The sequence below is a fragment of the Alligator mississippiensis genome, chromosome 7 (assembly GCF_030867095.1).
Source record: "Alligator mississippiensis isolate rAllMis1 chromosome 7, rAllMis1, whole genome shotgun sequence".
Lineage (NCBI taxonomy): Eukaryota > Metazoa > Chordata > Crocodylia > Alligatoridae > Alligator > Alligator mississippiensis.
In genome coordinates this window covers 74589732-74606167 of record NC_081830.1, presented here as the reverse complement: position 1 = coordinate 74606167, position 16436 = coordinate 74589732, and the positions used below count along the sequence as shown (strand labels likewise).

Genomic DNA, 16436 nt, shown 5'->3' with positions numbered 1-16436 from the left:
ACAGCAGCCTTCAAAGGACCTGGTGATCCATCATCCCCCAGCTGAGAATCACTATGCTATAGGTATGGACCAGCAGCAGCATGGCAGTATCCACATGGTATGTGTGTGGGTAGGATGGGGGAGGGAGGGCCACTAATTAGTACCATTGACAGTTTTTGCCAATTAGCTGCCCACACTTTGATGTGGACTTTGCAATGTAGGTGTAGCATGTTTGAGTGTGTCACTGCCAGGCACAGTAAAACTGTGCTCCAAACAGGGCCAATGCTTATGTGCTTGGAGGACTTCCCCATTAGCCTTGCTTCAGTTATACCTCAGCACTTGGCTGAGACAAGGCAACGGTGTCATCCAAAAGCTTTGAAGCACTGATGTCCAAACTTGTGCCACAGATCATCTGAAAAGCAGTGATGGCTGAGGAAAATAAACCACTCTTAACATGTGCCCAGCACCTCCCAGCCACAATGTCATTATACAAAAGCAAGCATGAAATACAGGAGTGACCCAGCTACCCATAACCTCCCCAGGCTCTAGTGTTCAACAGTCCCAAGCCTAAACTGATTTGTAGCCAAAATAAATCACACATGTTGGATACAATAATCCATTTGCAACTCACTCCCATCTTATCTTCTTCAAATACCCCCTGCTCACCAGTTCTGAACCGATTGTAACCGGAGCGCTTAGAGAGCCGGCACAATTGCCCAGCCAAGCACAACCAGAACATACCGACAAGCGCAGACCCTGCATTACTTAAAGGTTTGCTCTTTAAAGATTAAGCTCTAATCAATGCATTTACCAGCCAATTCCCAATAACCTGCATTCCCAGGTCTGGGGTTGCTCACCAATACTTCTCTGAGAAAATGTGGAATGGACGCCCAGTGGGGGCGGTGCAAGGAGGTCTATGCTGGAGATCTTCAAAAGGAGCCTGGACCAGCGCCTTGTTGGGGTTACAGGACCCCAGGTGTCTTTCCTGCCCAGAGCAGGGGGGCTGGCCCCGGTGACCTCACGAGCTCCCCTGCAGCCCTAAACATCTGCGAATCTGTGTAAAAGGGGCAACGAATCTTCTCATACCGATCCGGTGGCTGGGATGCAGCTAGGCTGGCAGCCCGGCCTCCTGCGAGGACCAGGCAACACACACAGGCACGAGGCCTTCAGACCTGTAGACCAGGGATGCTTTTATGGCTGGGAAAGCAAAACCCTCCTGCTTGCAGAGTATCTACAGAGAGAAGCCGCACGTGTCCGTGTCCGTCCCGCCCCCGGGGGCTGCTCTGCACGCTCCTGTGCATCCTCCCGCCCACGTGCCGGCACCCCCGGCCCGCTGCTCCCGCGCACTGAGCCCGGCACCGAGAGGGCGCCGGAGCCGCACCGGCGGCTTCCCCGCGCCGGCCCGAGGGCCCGCCGGAGACCCGGGGCAGGGGGCCGCCCGCCCGGCACCGCGCGCCCAGTCCCCCACCCCCGGCAGGGCGAGGCAGAGCCCCCGGGGAAGCCCCCGCACCGCGGGCGGCCCCGCTACCTGGATCCGCTTCCTGTGCCTACGCCGCTCCGCCATGTTGTCCCCGTCTGGCGGCCGGTGACGTGGGCGCAGAGGGGGCGGGGGAGTCTCGCGAGAACCCGCGCGACCCTTATGTAACCCGGGGGCGGGGGGGTGTTCCTCGGCGCGTCCCGCCCCTCACCACCACGCGCCTGGCGGGGCCCGTGTCGGGCTCCTCCGCACGGCTGTTGTGTCACACGTAGACCCCCTCACACCCCCACACAAACACTCCTGTCGTATCACACCCCCCACACACACTCCTGTCGTGTCACACGTACACCCCTCACACACTCCTGTTGTGTCACACCCCCACACACACTCCTGTCGTGTCACACGTACACCTCTCACACACTCCTGTTGTGTCACACCCCCACACACACTCCTGTCGTGTCACACGTACACCCCTCACACCCTCCTGTCGTGTCACACCCCCACACACACTGCTGTCGTGTCACACGTACACCCCTCACACCCTCCTGTTGTGTCACACCCCCTCACACCCCCTCCTGTCGTGTCACACGTGCACCCCTCACACACTCCTGTCATGTCACCCCCACACACTTCTCGTGTCACACCTCCCCACACACTCCTGTCGTGTCACACCCCCATACACACTTCTCATGTCACACCCCCACACACTGCTGTCATGTCACACACACCCCTACACTCCTGTCATGTCATGCTTCCCCACACACTCCTGTCATGTCACACACCACCCATACACATTTCTATCGTGTCACACCCCCCACACACACTCCTGTCATGTCACACCCCCACACACACACTCCTCTTGTGTCACACACCACTCAACACACTCCTGTCATGTTACATACACACCCACACACTCTTCTCGTGTCACACCCCCATGCATGCTCGTCATGTCACACGCCCACACACACTCCTGTCATGTCATACACACCCCCTGCACACACTCCTGTCATGTCACACACACTCCTGTTGTGTCACCTCCCTCAACACATTCTTCTTGTGTCACACCCCCACCCACCGCCACACACACACTCCTGTCACAAGTCGAGCCAGGTGCCCAGTCTCTGCCCCTCCCTCGTGCCCCTGTTTGCTCAGGTGCTGCCGTGTCTGGGCCGGGCCTCCTGGCAGCGGGGCTGTGAGCCCGGCTTGGAGCCAGGGCCCGGTGCCCGCAGGCTTTTGCTGCCAGCGCGTTTGTCCCGCATTGGTTCATCCTGACTCCAACTTCACCTGCTGTGCCCTGCCCTGGGGGTAGGTACCGCGCGGCATGTCCCTCCGGCCTGGAGCCTTTTGAAGCAGTAACTGCTTGGTTTTGTCCAAAAAAAGGCAGTTTGGGAACAATCCTGGCCCCTGAATCCTGCCCGCCTTTCCCACCTAGGCAAAAAGTTTCTGGCTTTGCCATTGTGGGGTGAAAGATCCACACAAGCTACAAATCAATCTCATGCATCACCGAGGGGGTTGTAAACAACATTAAAATGACATTTGAATTCTTTTTTCATGATTTTAATTATTTTATAGGATTTTTTCCTAATTACCCTCAGTTAAGTTAACAGGAGGTGTATCTTGTTTAAAAAAATAGTGACATTTTATAATGATTTCCTGGGCTCACCTCCTGGACCAATAAAACAGGCCAGTGGAGGTTGAAGCGGTTGTTTTTGCTTTCCTGTGAAAGGTTTTGCAGGTCTGTACCTCACGGACAGCCAAGAATAACAACTGTGATGTGGCACTAAGGTGGTGCAAGAGCACAAAACAAAGCAGGGCTGCCAGCTGGGAGGCTGGCGTGTAGAAATATGACTTGACCTACAGCGTAGTGACAAATGGCCATGTAATGATTACCTTCTCTTAGAAGGAAGGTAGTTAGCCAAGTTCATCTAAACCCAAGCAGCAAGTAGGGCAGGGTGACATCTTAAGAGGTGTAACTGTTTCAGAGGCAAAAGCTTTTGAAGGCTACAGCCTACATCTACTTTTTCAGATACTACAAAATCAGAGTATCTGACAGTAGGCTATCACAGAGTTTATGCCTCTGAACCACTTAGGCACCCTAAAGTGCCACCCGGCCCTCTCTCCTTACAAGAAACCTTCTGTGACTTCTGCAGTAAAGCTTGGTTTCTTAGTCTAGGGTAGGAACAAGTGAATATGTTAACTACCAACATAAAGTCCATCATCCTGAAGCTATAGTCAGTTAGTAAGGCAAATTCATTAGGTTCCTCAACACAACCGTTGGACATACCAGAGAGGTGTGTGACACCAGGGTATTTAACTGCTGGTGGGGCATTGTTATGAACTCTGTATCTCTCCATGCTCATTTATTTTGGGAAACCCTATTAACTCTCTTCTGCCACAGGTTATGAAAAAATGCCCCAATTCAGAGGCCTGCCACACAAGATTTAATTTCATACTTAACAGCACTGAAGGAATGTGCATTTGACAGGCTGAAGGCCAGGTGGGGCTGCCTGGAAAACCATCTGTATCAGTATGGCAAATTGTGCTTGCATTATTATGGCCTGCTTTGCCCTAATAGTATCAGTGGGTGTGTCTAAATGAGATGCTGACTGTGCAGTATCATCATGTGGCAAAAACCATGCCAAGATGCTACTGCACTGTAGTGTCCCGTGGCAAAAACCATGCCAAGATGCTACTGCGCACTAGCCTAACAGCATCACTTAAAAGTCGTTCACCAGCACTACTGCACAGTAGCTCCAGTTACTGCACATTTATTTAGTACTTGCTTTTACAAGTAACTACTGCGCAGTTGTGTCTTGCGCCGATGCGCCCACCAAGTATTTTTATGGAGTGGAGCTGACACAACTGTTTTTCTAGTTTAGTACATACAGCCAGAATGTACACCCGTCTTCATTAGGGATGGTTCACCTAGCCAAGGGAGGTTCAGGATGAGGCATATGTCCACATCCTTGCAGGGGGGTCGGAGCTCCTAAGGGATAATTATACGAATGTGAAATTTTGCAACTATATTTCAGTGCCGATGCTCAACTTCCTATTGATGTGCTCTTCAGCAAGCACCTGCATAAGCTCCATCCAAACAAACCACTTCATTATAACAAATAAACAGGAAAAAGGGAATAAACAAGTAGCAAACCACAGGAAGGCACTCCAGCTGCTTGCTTACAAATGGAAATTAATTTGAGTCCTGAGTGAAGACAAGTGCATTTGTACAAAAACATTAAAAAGTTGTGGTTGAGGGTAAAATTATATGAACTCTTTGAATTCAGAGCCATTAAAGACTATCTAAAAGATAATCTGAACAATGGTTCTCTTTTCCCCTCCTTTTTAGCTGTGAACTCATCCAGCATTGTTTGCTCCTTCATTCTCACACATTCTTCTTTTGTCTTCTGATACTCCAGATGGGCATCACTTTTGGGGACTTTGTGTCCCTGGCTTGTTTCCTTTTCCCTCACTGTTGGTTAGCATTCTCACCAAGGGCCCTTGGTGGAAGTGTTCGTCTGTCAGATGTAGATGTGCCTGTCAGAACAATGAAAGAATGTCCTTTTTGAATGTGAAAATAAAAGAGTCTCCCCAACTTCAGATAAAAAAGGCCACACTTTGAAACTTATTTCTTCTTGGACTGCATTTCATACTGCATTGCTTTCTGTCCTGTTTGGAAGCTGATGGTAGCAGTGCTGTTTTGAAGAAGCACTGCAGTAAACAGTGCTTTTTTAAAAAATGATTAAAAAATGTCTGGATGAGGGAATGTCATGGGAAGAGAGAGAAATCCTAATATAGTCACTACTACTACTTTGATCCTAACATTCTCTTAGGCAAGTGAGGTTCTTGAAGGCAGTGCCTCACTAGAGTTGCCAGGCAAGTGGAGAAACTCCTAATGTTGTCAGTGCCTCTTAAATGAACAGCACATCTGTGAGTTGAATAGTTTAGTTTTTTATCAGGAAGGTTCTGCCCAATATGCTTTCTTGGAAGTCTTAAAGACCAAATGGAGTACTTTCTAGATGAAAAGTTTTAAGGCAATACCTTCCAGGACTGGAGGAAAACTAAAAGAATAGATAAACAGCATGCTGACCTTTGCCAAAGAAGCATGCCAAGTTCTCCCTCCAGTCCTGCCTCATGTGGACAGAGTAAAAGAGACAAAACACTGAGGCCTCAAAGGCTTTGCCACTTAATACAGCCCCTGGATTTTATCACTTACATTGTAAGGAATGTTGCTTTGCAAGACAAGAGTTAAATATAGATAAGGATTAATCACTTTAGCAATTTGTTTCAAGTGTACCCTGAATCATCCTTTTCAATTACAAGTAATATTCTGATACATTTCACAGGTTACGTGTGGTGTCTGGGTGTTGCAGTGACACTAATTTTCAAGTGCTTTTCTTTGTTTTTAAGGGGATATTTTAACACAGCTTGCTGCATATCACAGGCACTTCAAGCCTTACCAGCTGTTTTAAAACTGTAATGCCTCAATGCATAGAAAAGGAGTCTTTAATCACAGAGTCTACTCAGTGTGGACAGTAATGCTCCATATCAAAACAGCTTTGAAAAATGTAATAAGTAATAAAGGTACATTTGCCAAACCATTAAATATCAATATCTTTTGAAATGCATATTATATTTTGCATTACAAGTATAGATGAAATACAAAAAGAAACCCCTTATTTAAAAATGAAATAGACTATAGCTTGTCCAGACTATATTATGCCAGATTTCATTGATCTATTTCAGTCTCGCTTTGGGCCTGATTCTGGCAGAAAGGCTGCACAAGTCTCCTAGGTTAATAATCTCCTAGAAATAGTCAAGGGAATATAAAGTTTTAATGATATACCCACAGAACCTAGCGAGGGTATATGGAAATCATTCTTAGGAAGTTTCAGGCTCCTCAGATATCCTGAGTTATGGGTTGAAATAATTGCTTATCAGGCCTAAAACTTTTGTATGGGTTTTCACAGTGTGCTATTTTGTCGCTGTTCCAGTGAATGTGTATAATATGTGTAACTACTAGAAGAGCATGGTGAAAATGTGTGATCTATAGTGCCATCAACATTCAAGTGACATACAAGCATACTCAGCATTTTAACTGAACTTAGATATCACATTGTCTGTGCTTTCCCAAGTTAGACAGAATGTGGGGAGTTGACAGTTCAGTATAAACAAGTTGTTGATGCTGCTAGGATGGTAAGACATCTACAAGTTATGACACGGGCAGTACTTGTCTCCATGACGAAGAAGCACTGACAGACCTTTGTCAAAGACATCTCTGGTGCATCTCAAGTAGGGCCAAGGAGGTGATCCTCCCCCTCTACGTGACACTGGTCAGGCCACAGCTGGAATACTGTGTCCAGTTCTGGGCACCCCACTTCAAGAGGGATGTGGACAACATTGAGAGGGTCCAGAGGAGGGCCACCCGCATGATCCGGGGACAGCAGGGCAGACCCTACAATGAGAGGCTACAGGACCTGAACCTGTTCAGCCTTCACAAAAGAAGACTGAGGGGGGACCTGGTGACCATCTATAAACTCACAAGGGGGGACCAGAAAGGTTTGGGGGAGACCTTGTTTCCCCTAGCGCCCCCTGGGATAACAAGAAATAACGGCCACAAGTTGTTGGAGAGTAGGTTTATATTAGACATCTGTAGGAACTACTTCACAGTTAGGGTGGCTAGGATCTGGAACCAACTTCCAAGGGAAGTGGTGCTGGCTCCTACCCTGGGGTCTTTAAGAAGCGGCTCGCTGCCTACCTGGCTGGGGTCACTTGAGCCCAGTTTTCCTCCTGCCCAGGCAGGGGGTTGGACTTGAAGATCTACAAGGTCCCTTCCGACCCTACTTCTATGATTCTATGACTTCATGGCTCAGGCATTGGAAACTTTTGTATATTTCATAGATTTCATAGACATTTCGGCTAGAAGGGACCCCGGAGGATCATTGAGTCCAGGGGCAGGAAGTCAGCAGGGATCCCAGGATCCCAGCAAGATAAGCATCCAAATGTGTCTTGAAGGTGTTCAAAGTGGGTGCTTGAACTGCCTCTGATGGCAGTCTATTCCAAAACTTGGGGGCTCGAACAGTAAAGAAGTTCTTTCTTATGTCCAGCCTGAATCAGTCATGGCACAGTTTGTGACTGTTCGATCTTGTCATCCCTTGGGGCGCTCTGGTGAGCAGACGTTCCCCCAGATCCTGATGAGCACCCCTGATAAATTTATAGGTGGCCATCAGATCACCCCTGAGCCTGTGCTTTTCCAGGCTGAAGAGCCCCATGGCTCTCAGCCTCTCATCATAAGGTCTGTTTTCCTGACCTCTGATCATGTCTGGCTCTTCTCTGGACTCTCAAGCTTCTCCACATCCTTTTTGAAAAACTGAACGCAGTACTCTAGCTGCGCCCTCACCAAGGCCGAGTACAACAGGAGAATGACGTCCTGGGATTTACTTGAGAAGCATCTATGCATGCAAGCCAGCATTTTGGTCACTTTACTAGCCACAGCATCACACTGAAGGCTCATGTTCATCTTGTGGTCAATCATGACCCCCAAGTCCCTTTCATCTGTAGTGCTGACCAGTGTAGCACTGCCGAGCCTATAAGCATGATGCAGGTTTTTCCTCCCAAGGTGGAGAACTTTGCATTTTTTGGTGTTGAACACCATCAGGTTCTTGTCCGCCCATTTCCTGAGCCTGTCAAGATCCACGTGGATCACCCTCCTGTCCTCAGGTGTGGATGCTTTACCCCAGAGTTTGGTGTTGTCGGCAAACTTGGCCAGTCCGCTTCTGACACCAATGTCCCCATCATTGATGAAGATGTTAAATAGTATAGGCCCTAGGACAGAGCCTTGAGGGATCCCACCGGTCACAGTGCACCAAGATGATTGGCTCCCGTTGACCACCACCCTCTGGGTCCTGCCGCGGAGCCAATTCCCCAGCCAGCAGATCATGGTGAGGTCGAAGCTGCAGTTAGCCAGTTTAGCCAAGAAGTGATCGTGGGATACCAGATCGAAGGCTTTTTTAAAGTCAAGATATACAACGTTGATCTCTTCCCCCTTGTCCAGATGATAAGTCACCTGGTCATAAAAGGAAATGAGATTGGTCAGGCAAGACCTACCTGCAACAAACCCGTGCTGGGTATCCCTCAGGATATTGCCTTCAGGTAGTCTGTTAAGGATGGCCTCTTTGATAATCTTTTCCAAGACCTTCCCCAGGATAGAGGTCAGGCTGATGGGCCTGTAGTTAGCTGGATCTACTTTCCTCCCTTTCTTGAAGATAGGCACGACATTGGCCCTCTTTCAATCATCGGGCACTTCACCAGAGCACCAAGAGCTCTCGAAGATCCATGCCAGGGGCTGAGCTATGATGCTTACCAGCTCCCAGAGTACTCTTGGGTGTAACCCATCAGGGCCGGCTGACTTGAAGGTATCCAGCCTGTCAAGATGTTCCTTCATAAGGTCAGCTTCGATGGAGGGCAAGGAATCTCCCTCACCTGGGCCTCCCTGACCTATAGTGGGCAGGGCCGTCCCATGGGACTGGTGAAAGACTGACGCAAAGTACCTATTTAGCAAGTCCGCTTTTTCCTGGGCATCAGTTGTCAGTTGCCCCATCTGGTTTAGCAGGGGTCCAACGTTGCCCTTGCTTTTCCTCCGGCTCCCCACGTATCTAAAAAAGGACTTTTTATTTTCCTTGATATTTGTAGCTAGCTGGAGTTCCATCACAGCCTTGGCTTTCCTGATTTGCTCTCTGCAGGTCAAGACCAGAGCAGAATATTCCTCCTTGGTGGCGGTTCCAGTCCTCCATCCTTTGTAGGTCTTCCTTTTAAGATGTAGGAGGTCCGCCAATTCCCTGGAGAGCCAAGGGGGCTGCTGTGCCCTTTTGGTGCCTTTCCTCCAAGATGGGATGGACTTTGCTTGCACATCCAGGATTGCTCCCTTGAGGAGCAACCCCTGGTCCTGAACTCCCCTCACCATTGAGTTGTGGCCTTTTAGGGCCTCTCTGACTAGCCTCCTTAGCTTGTCAAAATCACCTTTCCTGAAGTCGAGGACTTCTGTATTGCTGACTGACTTGCCAGCTTAGTGGCAGATGGTGAAGGTGATCAATTTATGGTCACTGTCACCCGGCTTCCATTCGATCGTTAGGTCACTGATTAGGTCATCCCTGGTTGCCAGTATGAGGTCAAGCAGCACTTTACCTCTTGTCGGCCCGTAGACTTCCTGCATCAGATAGAGGGCATCCACACATGAGAGAAAGCTTTGTGACCACTTGGATTTGGCTGAGCACTCCTCCCACGAGATGTCTGGGTAGTTAAAGTCTCCCATGACAACCATACACTGGGATCGTGTGGCCCCAGCCAATTCTCTGGTGAACTCCTTGTCAAGGTCTTGACTCTGGGTAGGGGGTCCATAGTAGACCCCCACCATAGTATCCCCTGTGCTGCTATCATTTGCTTCTGAATCCTGAGATGATGCCTACTGTCTAAACTGTTTTTTGGGGTTTTTTAAATCTACAGCTGATACATTTGTAGCTATTTCTTTAGATCTTTCTGTTTTTCTTCATCCTCTGAGATTGCAGCATACTCTGTAACAGGAAAATCCTTATGAAATAACTCTACAAGTGGTGTGGAATGCATCTGCCCATCTACAAAGATAATTTAACACATTTTCTAAAGACTTGTTTACTTTTTAGCTCCCCAAAATTTGGGATATTGGCAATGTTTTATAAATCTTTGATCCTTGTTTGGTCATGGTGCTGACTGCTTGAAATGGTACCTCCATGCTATTTGCTGTTGAGAATGGTGAAGTCAGTCAGGTATCTCCTTAGTTTTGAACTAATATTGAAGTTGCAGTTAGGGACTTCGTTTCTTGAACGTATCTTCTCTGCTCTTCTATTAGGGCCAGAGATTGTTGACCTTCAGAGGATCTATTTTTGTATAGATGGGGAATTTTTTTTATTTTTGTTTATATTGGTCAATATTTTTATCATAAATATACATGATAAATACATAATTTCATATTTGCATTTGGAGGCAATATGATAGACTGTACACCTATGACCAAGAAAATAACTACAAGACAGTGGGGTAGCACCCCATGAGATATAGCATGCAGTCTGTAAATTTTGTGGTATATCCTATGAACTTCAAATAGCAATGACTGGTAGATTTTAATGCGTGCATATATAAATGGTGGTGCTTTGATCCTAAGAATCTTAAAACAGTTTGTACAGTTACATGTAGATGGTGGAATTCACACAGGGTTTCAGCTTAACAGTAACATGAAGAGAAGAATGTGGTATTTAGTTGTAGAAAATTGAGTTCCTGAATTGTATCAGAAGTAATATTGCAAATAATACAGGGGAAGTTATGTCATTATGGGTGTGTCTACACATGCTTTTACGTGCACCTAAAATTAAGGCACATTCCTAACGTGCATTTGCTTAATGCGCGTGAAGGCGATTTAGGTGTGCATCTACACGTGCATGTGCTAAGGCACATTAATGTGGTTTGTGGACCAGCTTGAAACTAAAGTTAGTCCCAAGTCAGTCAACATATACAGCGTTAATGAGCCTTAATGTGTCTACACATACGTTAAAGTGCTTTAGCTATTTGCGCCTAAATTTGATACCTGCTTTTGCAGGTGCAAATAACCTAATATTGTAATTTTAAGGCACATTAAGGGAGCACATATGTACTTAATGTGCCTTAAAAATGGCTAATGCACCTTAAATCTGCACATGTAGATACTCCCTATAAGTGTTAGAGAGCTGTCCCATGCAAAGTGCTGTGTCCATTTTTGGGTGATTTTATGTAAAACATTTGAAAGAATGTTCAGCTTCTGAATTAGAACCAAATAAGTAGGCAATGTCATAGATGTAAATAAATAATAAATGATAAATGCAACTTCTGAACTGATCAAAGTTATGCACGGTCTTAGCTATGGAATGATGAGTGTGAGTGTAAGCTTATTGGGTTGGTCTAATAAAAGATATCAAATTCACCCAAGGAACCTTGTCTGCCTGTAAGCTTATATGAAATTTGTAGAGGAACTTAGGGGGAATCATATTGGAATACCAAAAGGGGACCTAACGGACTTGTCTGAACTAAGCAACTGTCCAAACTAAGCAACAACAAAAGAACAGTCTAGGCTATAAGAAAGATTAAATGTGAGTTTAAAATGATAGGTGCTCTATCCTCTAAGTCAGGGGTTTTCAACCTTCCTAGATCAGTGTACCCCGGTGGCCAGATGTGGTGGGGGAGGGGTGGCGCATGGCCAAATGCAGCATGGGGGGGGGGTACGCAGCTGAATGCAGTATGGCGGGGTGGCGAGCAGCCAAACGCGGAATGGTGGCAGCTGCCATGTGTGAGCTTCCCCACATCTGGTCAGGCAGACAGCACCTGCACAGCAGCACAGCATGATACATGGCGGCGCTCTGACTCCACCCACCTGCGCAAACCCCCTAGAGCCGTCTCAAGTACCCCCAGGGGTATGTGTACCCCCCAGTTGACAACCCCTGCTCTAAGGGTCGAAGAGAACAAAAAGTTATAATTTTGAATTCTATGTTGTGTTGAGACTCTGAAAGAAGTCATAATTCTAGGATTAAAACAATGTACACTTTTTTGGACCCTGTCTTGCTGGAAATACAAATGGCTTATGATATTAGCTGGCAAATTTTGCTTTCATTCATCGGATTATGATGATTGATTTAAGGCCAGGTGGGAATTCCCCCTTCCTGGTACATACTCAGAGTATCTTTTAGAAACGTTTCATTATTTTCTGGAATATTGAGAATGTGCGGGCCAGGAACGATCCGAGGCCCTTTTTTTGCGCCGCGGGCTGTGGCCAGCAGCCCGGATATGCCGGGTCGGGGAAGGCAGGCGGCGCGCTAGAATTAGGCATGGACGCTTAATGGTTGTTTAAGATTGTTTACTTACACCGAAGATGGTCGCGGCGTAGGCTGGAACGTTTCCAGGAATACTTCGCTTAAATCCTAGTTTAAGGACTCGGAAAGAACTCTGATTCACTCACACAAAGTTTTTGAGGCTCCATGGAACTTTGCACGCAGGGAAGGGTACGTCGAGGGATCGTTCGGCAACGGGGAGAAGAATCGATAGGTGATCAGTCTATCGATCAGCTTAGCCGCGAGTCAAATCTCCTTAGAGGCACTCTGCAGCGTGCTCCAAGTTCTCCGACTTGGGCAGAAACCACTCAAGCCTCTTATACGGCTAGCAAGCCAATCGCTAGCCGCCACGTAGGAATAATTTAGAACTGACCAATAGTGGGGCACAAATTTAAATACAAATGGCGGGAACTCCTTGCAACGTGCATTTCTGTGTTGCAACGAAGAAATGCACCCTGCAAAGAAAGCTACAAACGGCAGGAAAATAATTCAGCAGTGCCAAAGCGCACACACAAAAAAATTCACACCCTTGGGTTGTGACAGAGAAATGAATCATTTAGCTCACATGTGGATGTTTCACATAATCAAATCCTGCATTCCTAGGACAGGAGGACTGGTATTGCTGGACCTCAATCTCTTCCAAATTCTATTTCTTCCTCTATCAAAAGTATTGTTAAGTCAATTATTCATAGCATAAAATCATTTTCTGTGCATTCATTGTGACTTTTTATTTATTACATTTTGTCATTGGGCTTGGCCCTGTTCAAGCAAGAAATCATGGTCCTTATCCCTAGGATATTTCACATCTAGTGCAGACAGGCAAAATAATTCAGATGTATATAAAACATGTTGCAAAAAACATAATCCCCTTCATTAACCATTTTACTGCTGCCTAATATGGTATGTATGTTAAGTAAAACATTTCTAGTGCTATCATATATATTCGGGATTTGAATTTCAGTGACCTATCAGAACAAAGGAACACAGCAGTGAAACAAGCACTGTTAGGAAGTTCAGCCAATGTAGATTACATATCCAGGATTACTAGCAAACACCTTAGCGGAGCAGGAGCGTTTCTTTAAAATAGAGAAAGAATGTGCAGGTATTGCAAATCAATAAAGCCTCTAATGTTTAATATACAAATAATATGATAAACACAGCAAGGGTTGTGGCTTTGTCTGTTGTTGCTGTTAATAATTTCTTTCACTTTTCATTCTTATTCCAGCAGCTTGCAAGAAAATCTTGGAAGGAAATATTTACTATGAGCTATACTTCCTTCTACAGAAATACAATAGATTGTATCTGTTTATATGAGTTCCTTTCCTATCTCACCCACCACTGATTGCTACCCTACAATGCTGACTTTACTTTACAAAACAGAAGTTCAATGCATATAAACCACTTTCAAAATGGCTGAAATTGTTTTAAGATAAACCTGGATGAATGTAATATCAGACTTAACTGATTTAGGTTAAATCAGTTTGTTGAACTACTGTCCCAGATCCCCTCCAGATTCAAGTTCACTCACAGCCCCCCAGAATCCCAGGATGCTTTACATCTCCTTGGCAAATCCCTTCCTCACAGGATGGGTGGGCTAGGTTTGGCCCAAGCTAGGTTTGCAACAGCCAAGCAAAGAGGCATGTTCTAGTGCCCTCTTGCTTCTGGCCTGGGTCCCTGCAGGCATGTGGCTGCATTTCTGGAATCAAAAGTGAATGTCCGTCCTCTTGCTGATTGGTTCAATCTATGAAGTTTAGACTAACCTGCAAAGATTGAATAGATTCAGCCTCAGGCTTTTTGATTGTCTGTACTTAGCCTAAGTGATACTCCTCCTCTTATTTTTTACTTAGTTTAAAGGTGCAGCTAACACTGCTAGTTGCCTCTTTTTACTCCTTCCCTCAGGCATAGGTAAAGAATAAATTATTTTTCTAGCAATGTGCAGAATAATCCAATGTGTATAAAATATTCACCTATTTCTTCCTGCCCCCAATGCACAGTTCAGATCCCAACTTTCCCCACCTGCGTAGTTGTTCAGATTTAAACTCATTTACAAAGATAGGTATAAGCTCCCAGATTCAGATCCTGATCTTAATTCTCAGGGGGAATTCCCATGGACACAAGATATGAGTCAAGTTTCTTTCTAGTTTCTTCACAAATGTTTGACTTCTCCCTATTTGTTCTTAGTAAGTAACTAATGCTGCAAAGGGGTTGGACTCGATTTGAGAGGGAAGTCACTTTAGTTTAGCTAATTGTAACTTTGTAATGACATCTTGTGGTTGATTCACCTAAGTGCATAGCAGAGATCTACCCACCCACACTGGCAGAGTCTCAAGAAGACTGTAAACCTCTTTGTCCGGTAAGAGGAAAACAGAAAGGCTTTTCCGTAAGCATTTAGCAGGGAGTCTTGCAACCTAAAATTAAACCACAAGTAGAATAATACACAATAAAGAGAAGGTAGGAAGCAGTTTGGAAACCATTGAATTAATTGTGTTTAATTAGATAAAGGGACATGGTCAACATAAACATTTAGTCATTTTTACAAAAAGATAAATTTCTTAAAATAACTTCAGGTCCTACACCTGTATCTAAGTCTCCCTGACATTTTTAACAACCACTTTTTGTTATTTTTAACAAATATTTTCCTTTCCCTGTTGCTGCATGAAAAATCTATACTAACAGAAAGGGAAAACTGACTCTTATTTAACTAACTCAAGAAATTAAACTGACTCACAAATTAAAGAATATGAGGAACAACTCTTACTCTATTTTTTACATCTAGTGCAGACAAGTACCTAGTAATCCTAGGTGTTACTTAGTAGAATAGTGGATTTAAAAAAGATTAGGCAGACTACAAATTTACAAGTAGATTTTAGTTTTTTTATCCAAAAGTTTTTAAAGTATTTTTTAAATGATTTCATAAAAAACACTAAACAACACCCCCATCCTTTCTCAAAAAGTTTTTCTTAGCCATGAACAAGTATGAAAGGATTGTTGAAAAGCATGTAAGTCACACTTTCTGAAGCTATTTGAGAAACATTAACCAGCAAACTGATTGTTATTTAAGATTAATGTCTCCTACTGAGGCTTTCTATAGAGATTCTTATGGACTTATATTTAGGTTTTATGGCTTCTGTATTTTTTTTAAATAATAGGTATGTAGTTTCAGGGAAATGTCTTATATTTAAGGAACAAATTATGATCTTTTAAATCCCAGATTAAGACATTATTTTCTTTAGATTATATTTTTTCTCTTTGTAACCCATGGATCCCATTGAATTCAATAGAATTAAGAACAAGATTCAATTTAGTAGATTCTGGGCACATCTACGTGTGAATTAATGCGCCTTTTTAAATGCAAATTAAATTTAGTACCTCCAATGTGAGGTACTAAATTAATGTACATTAGGTTGCGCTAATACGCAACAGTGCATTTGCATGCATTTTTAGTGATGCTTAATACACAGTAGACTATTTTACTGCCCGTTAGTGTAATGGCATGTTTTTTTATGTGATGTTTTAATGGGCAGTAAAATAGTCTACTGAACATTAAAGCACATGTATAGATGAACCTTTAGTGTCCATTGGCATTTCTATAAATATTTTTAGTATTGCAAATGTGACAAGTTTAGGGCATTTTTCTGCATATTTTCTAGTAATATCTCACATACTTTCATTGTTAGGATTTAATGGGTTTTATTGAATTATACTAAAACTGGAAATGCTAATTATAGTATATAGGCTGTAAATATTATAATTAGCATTATATGTAGCATACTCTATATTGTAGAGGAATATATAAAAACCATGTATCAGTACTAGAAACCAGTCAGTGATAAAAAACCCCACTGAAAGCACCCTCATGCCTCTACACTTTTTAGAACAAATCTTTGCTGATTCAGGAAGAGAATACAAAAATAATTGTTTTGCGATCAAGGCCACACTGTATGAACCATACAATCAAATAAGACAAGCATTCTCATATAGTTGCTACTGATAGCATTTTATCAAATATTTTCTGATGCACAAACATGAGTCACATGGCCAAACACACAGAATAATTTATCCCAAGATAAAACAAAAGACCAGGTGCCCATAAT

The 16436-nt window shown here is 44.6% G+C and overlaps 1 protein-coding gene across 1 annotated transcript in view; it reads right to left on the bottom strand.

Annotated features, from left to right (window-relative positions):
- The window catches only part of SEC62 (SEC62 homolog, preprotein translocation factor), a 33642-nt gene extending 32033 nt beyond the window's left edge, over positions 1 to 1609 (bottom strand). Inside the window, exon 1 of the mRNA XM_014602865.3 lies at positions 1508 to 1609. Within this exon, the coding sequence (XP_014458351.1) occupies positions 1508 to 1543 (36 nt within the window). The 5' untranslated portion in view covers positions 1544 to 1609. The remainder of the gene's footprint in view (positions 1 to 1507) is intronic.
- Between the last annotated feature and the right edge of the window lie 14827 nt (positions 1610 to 16436).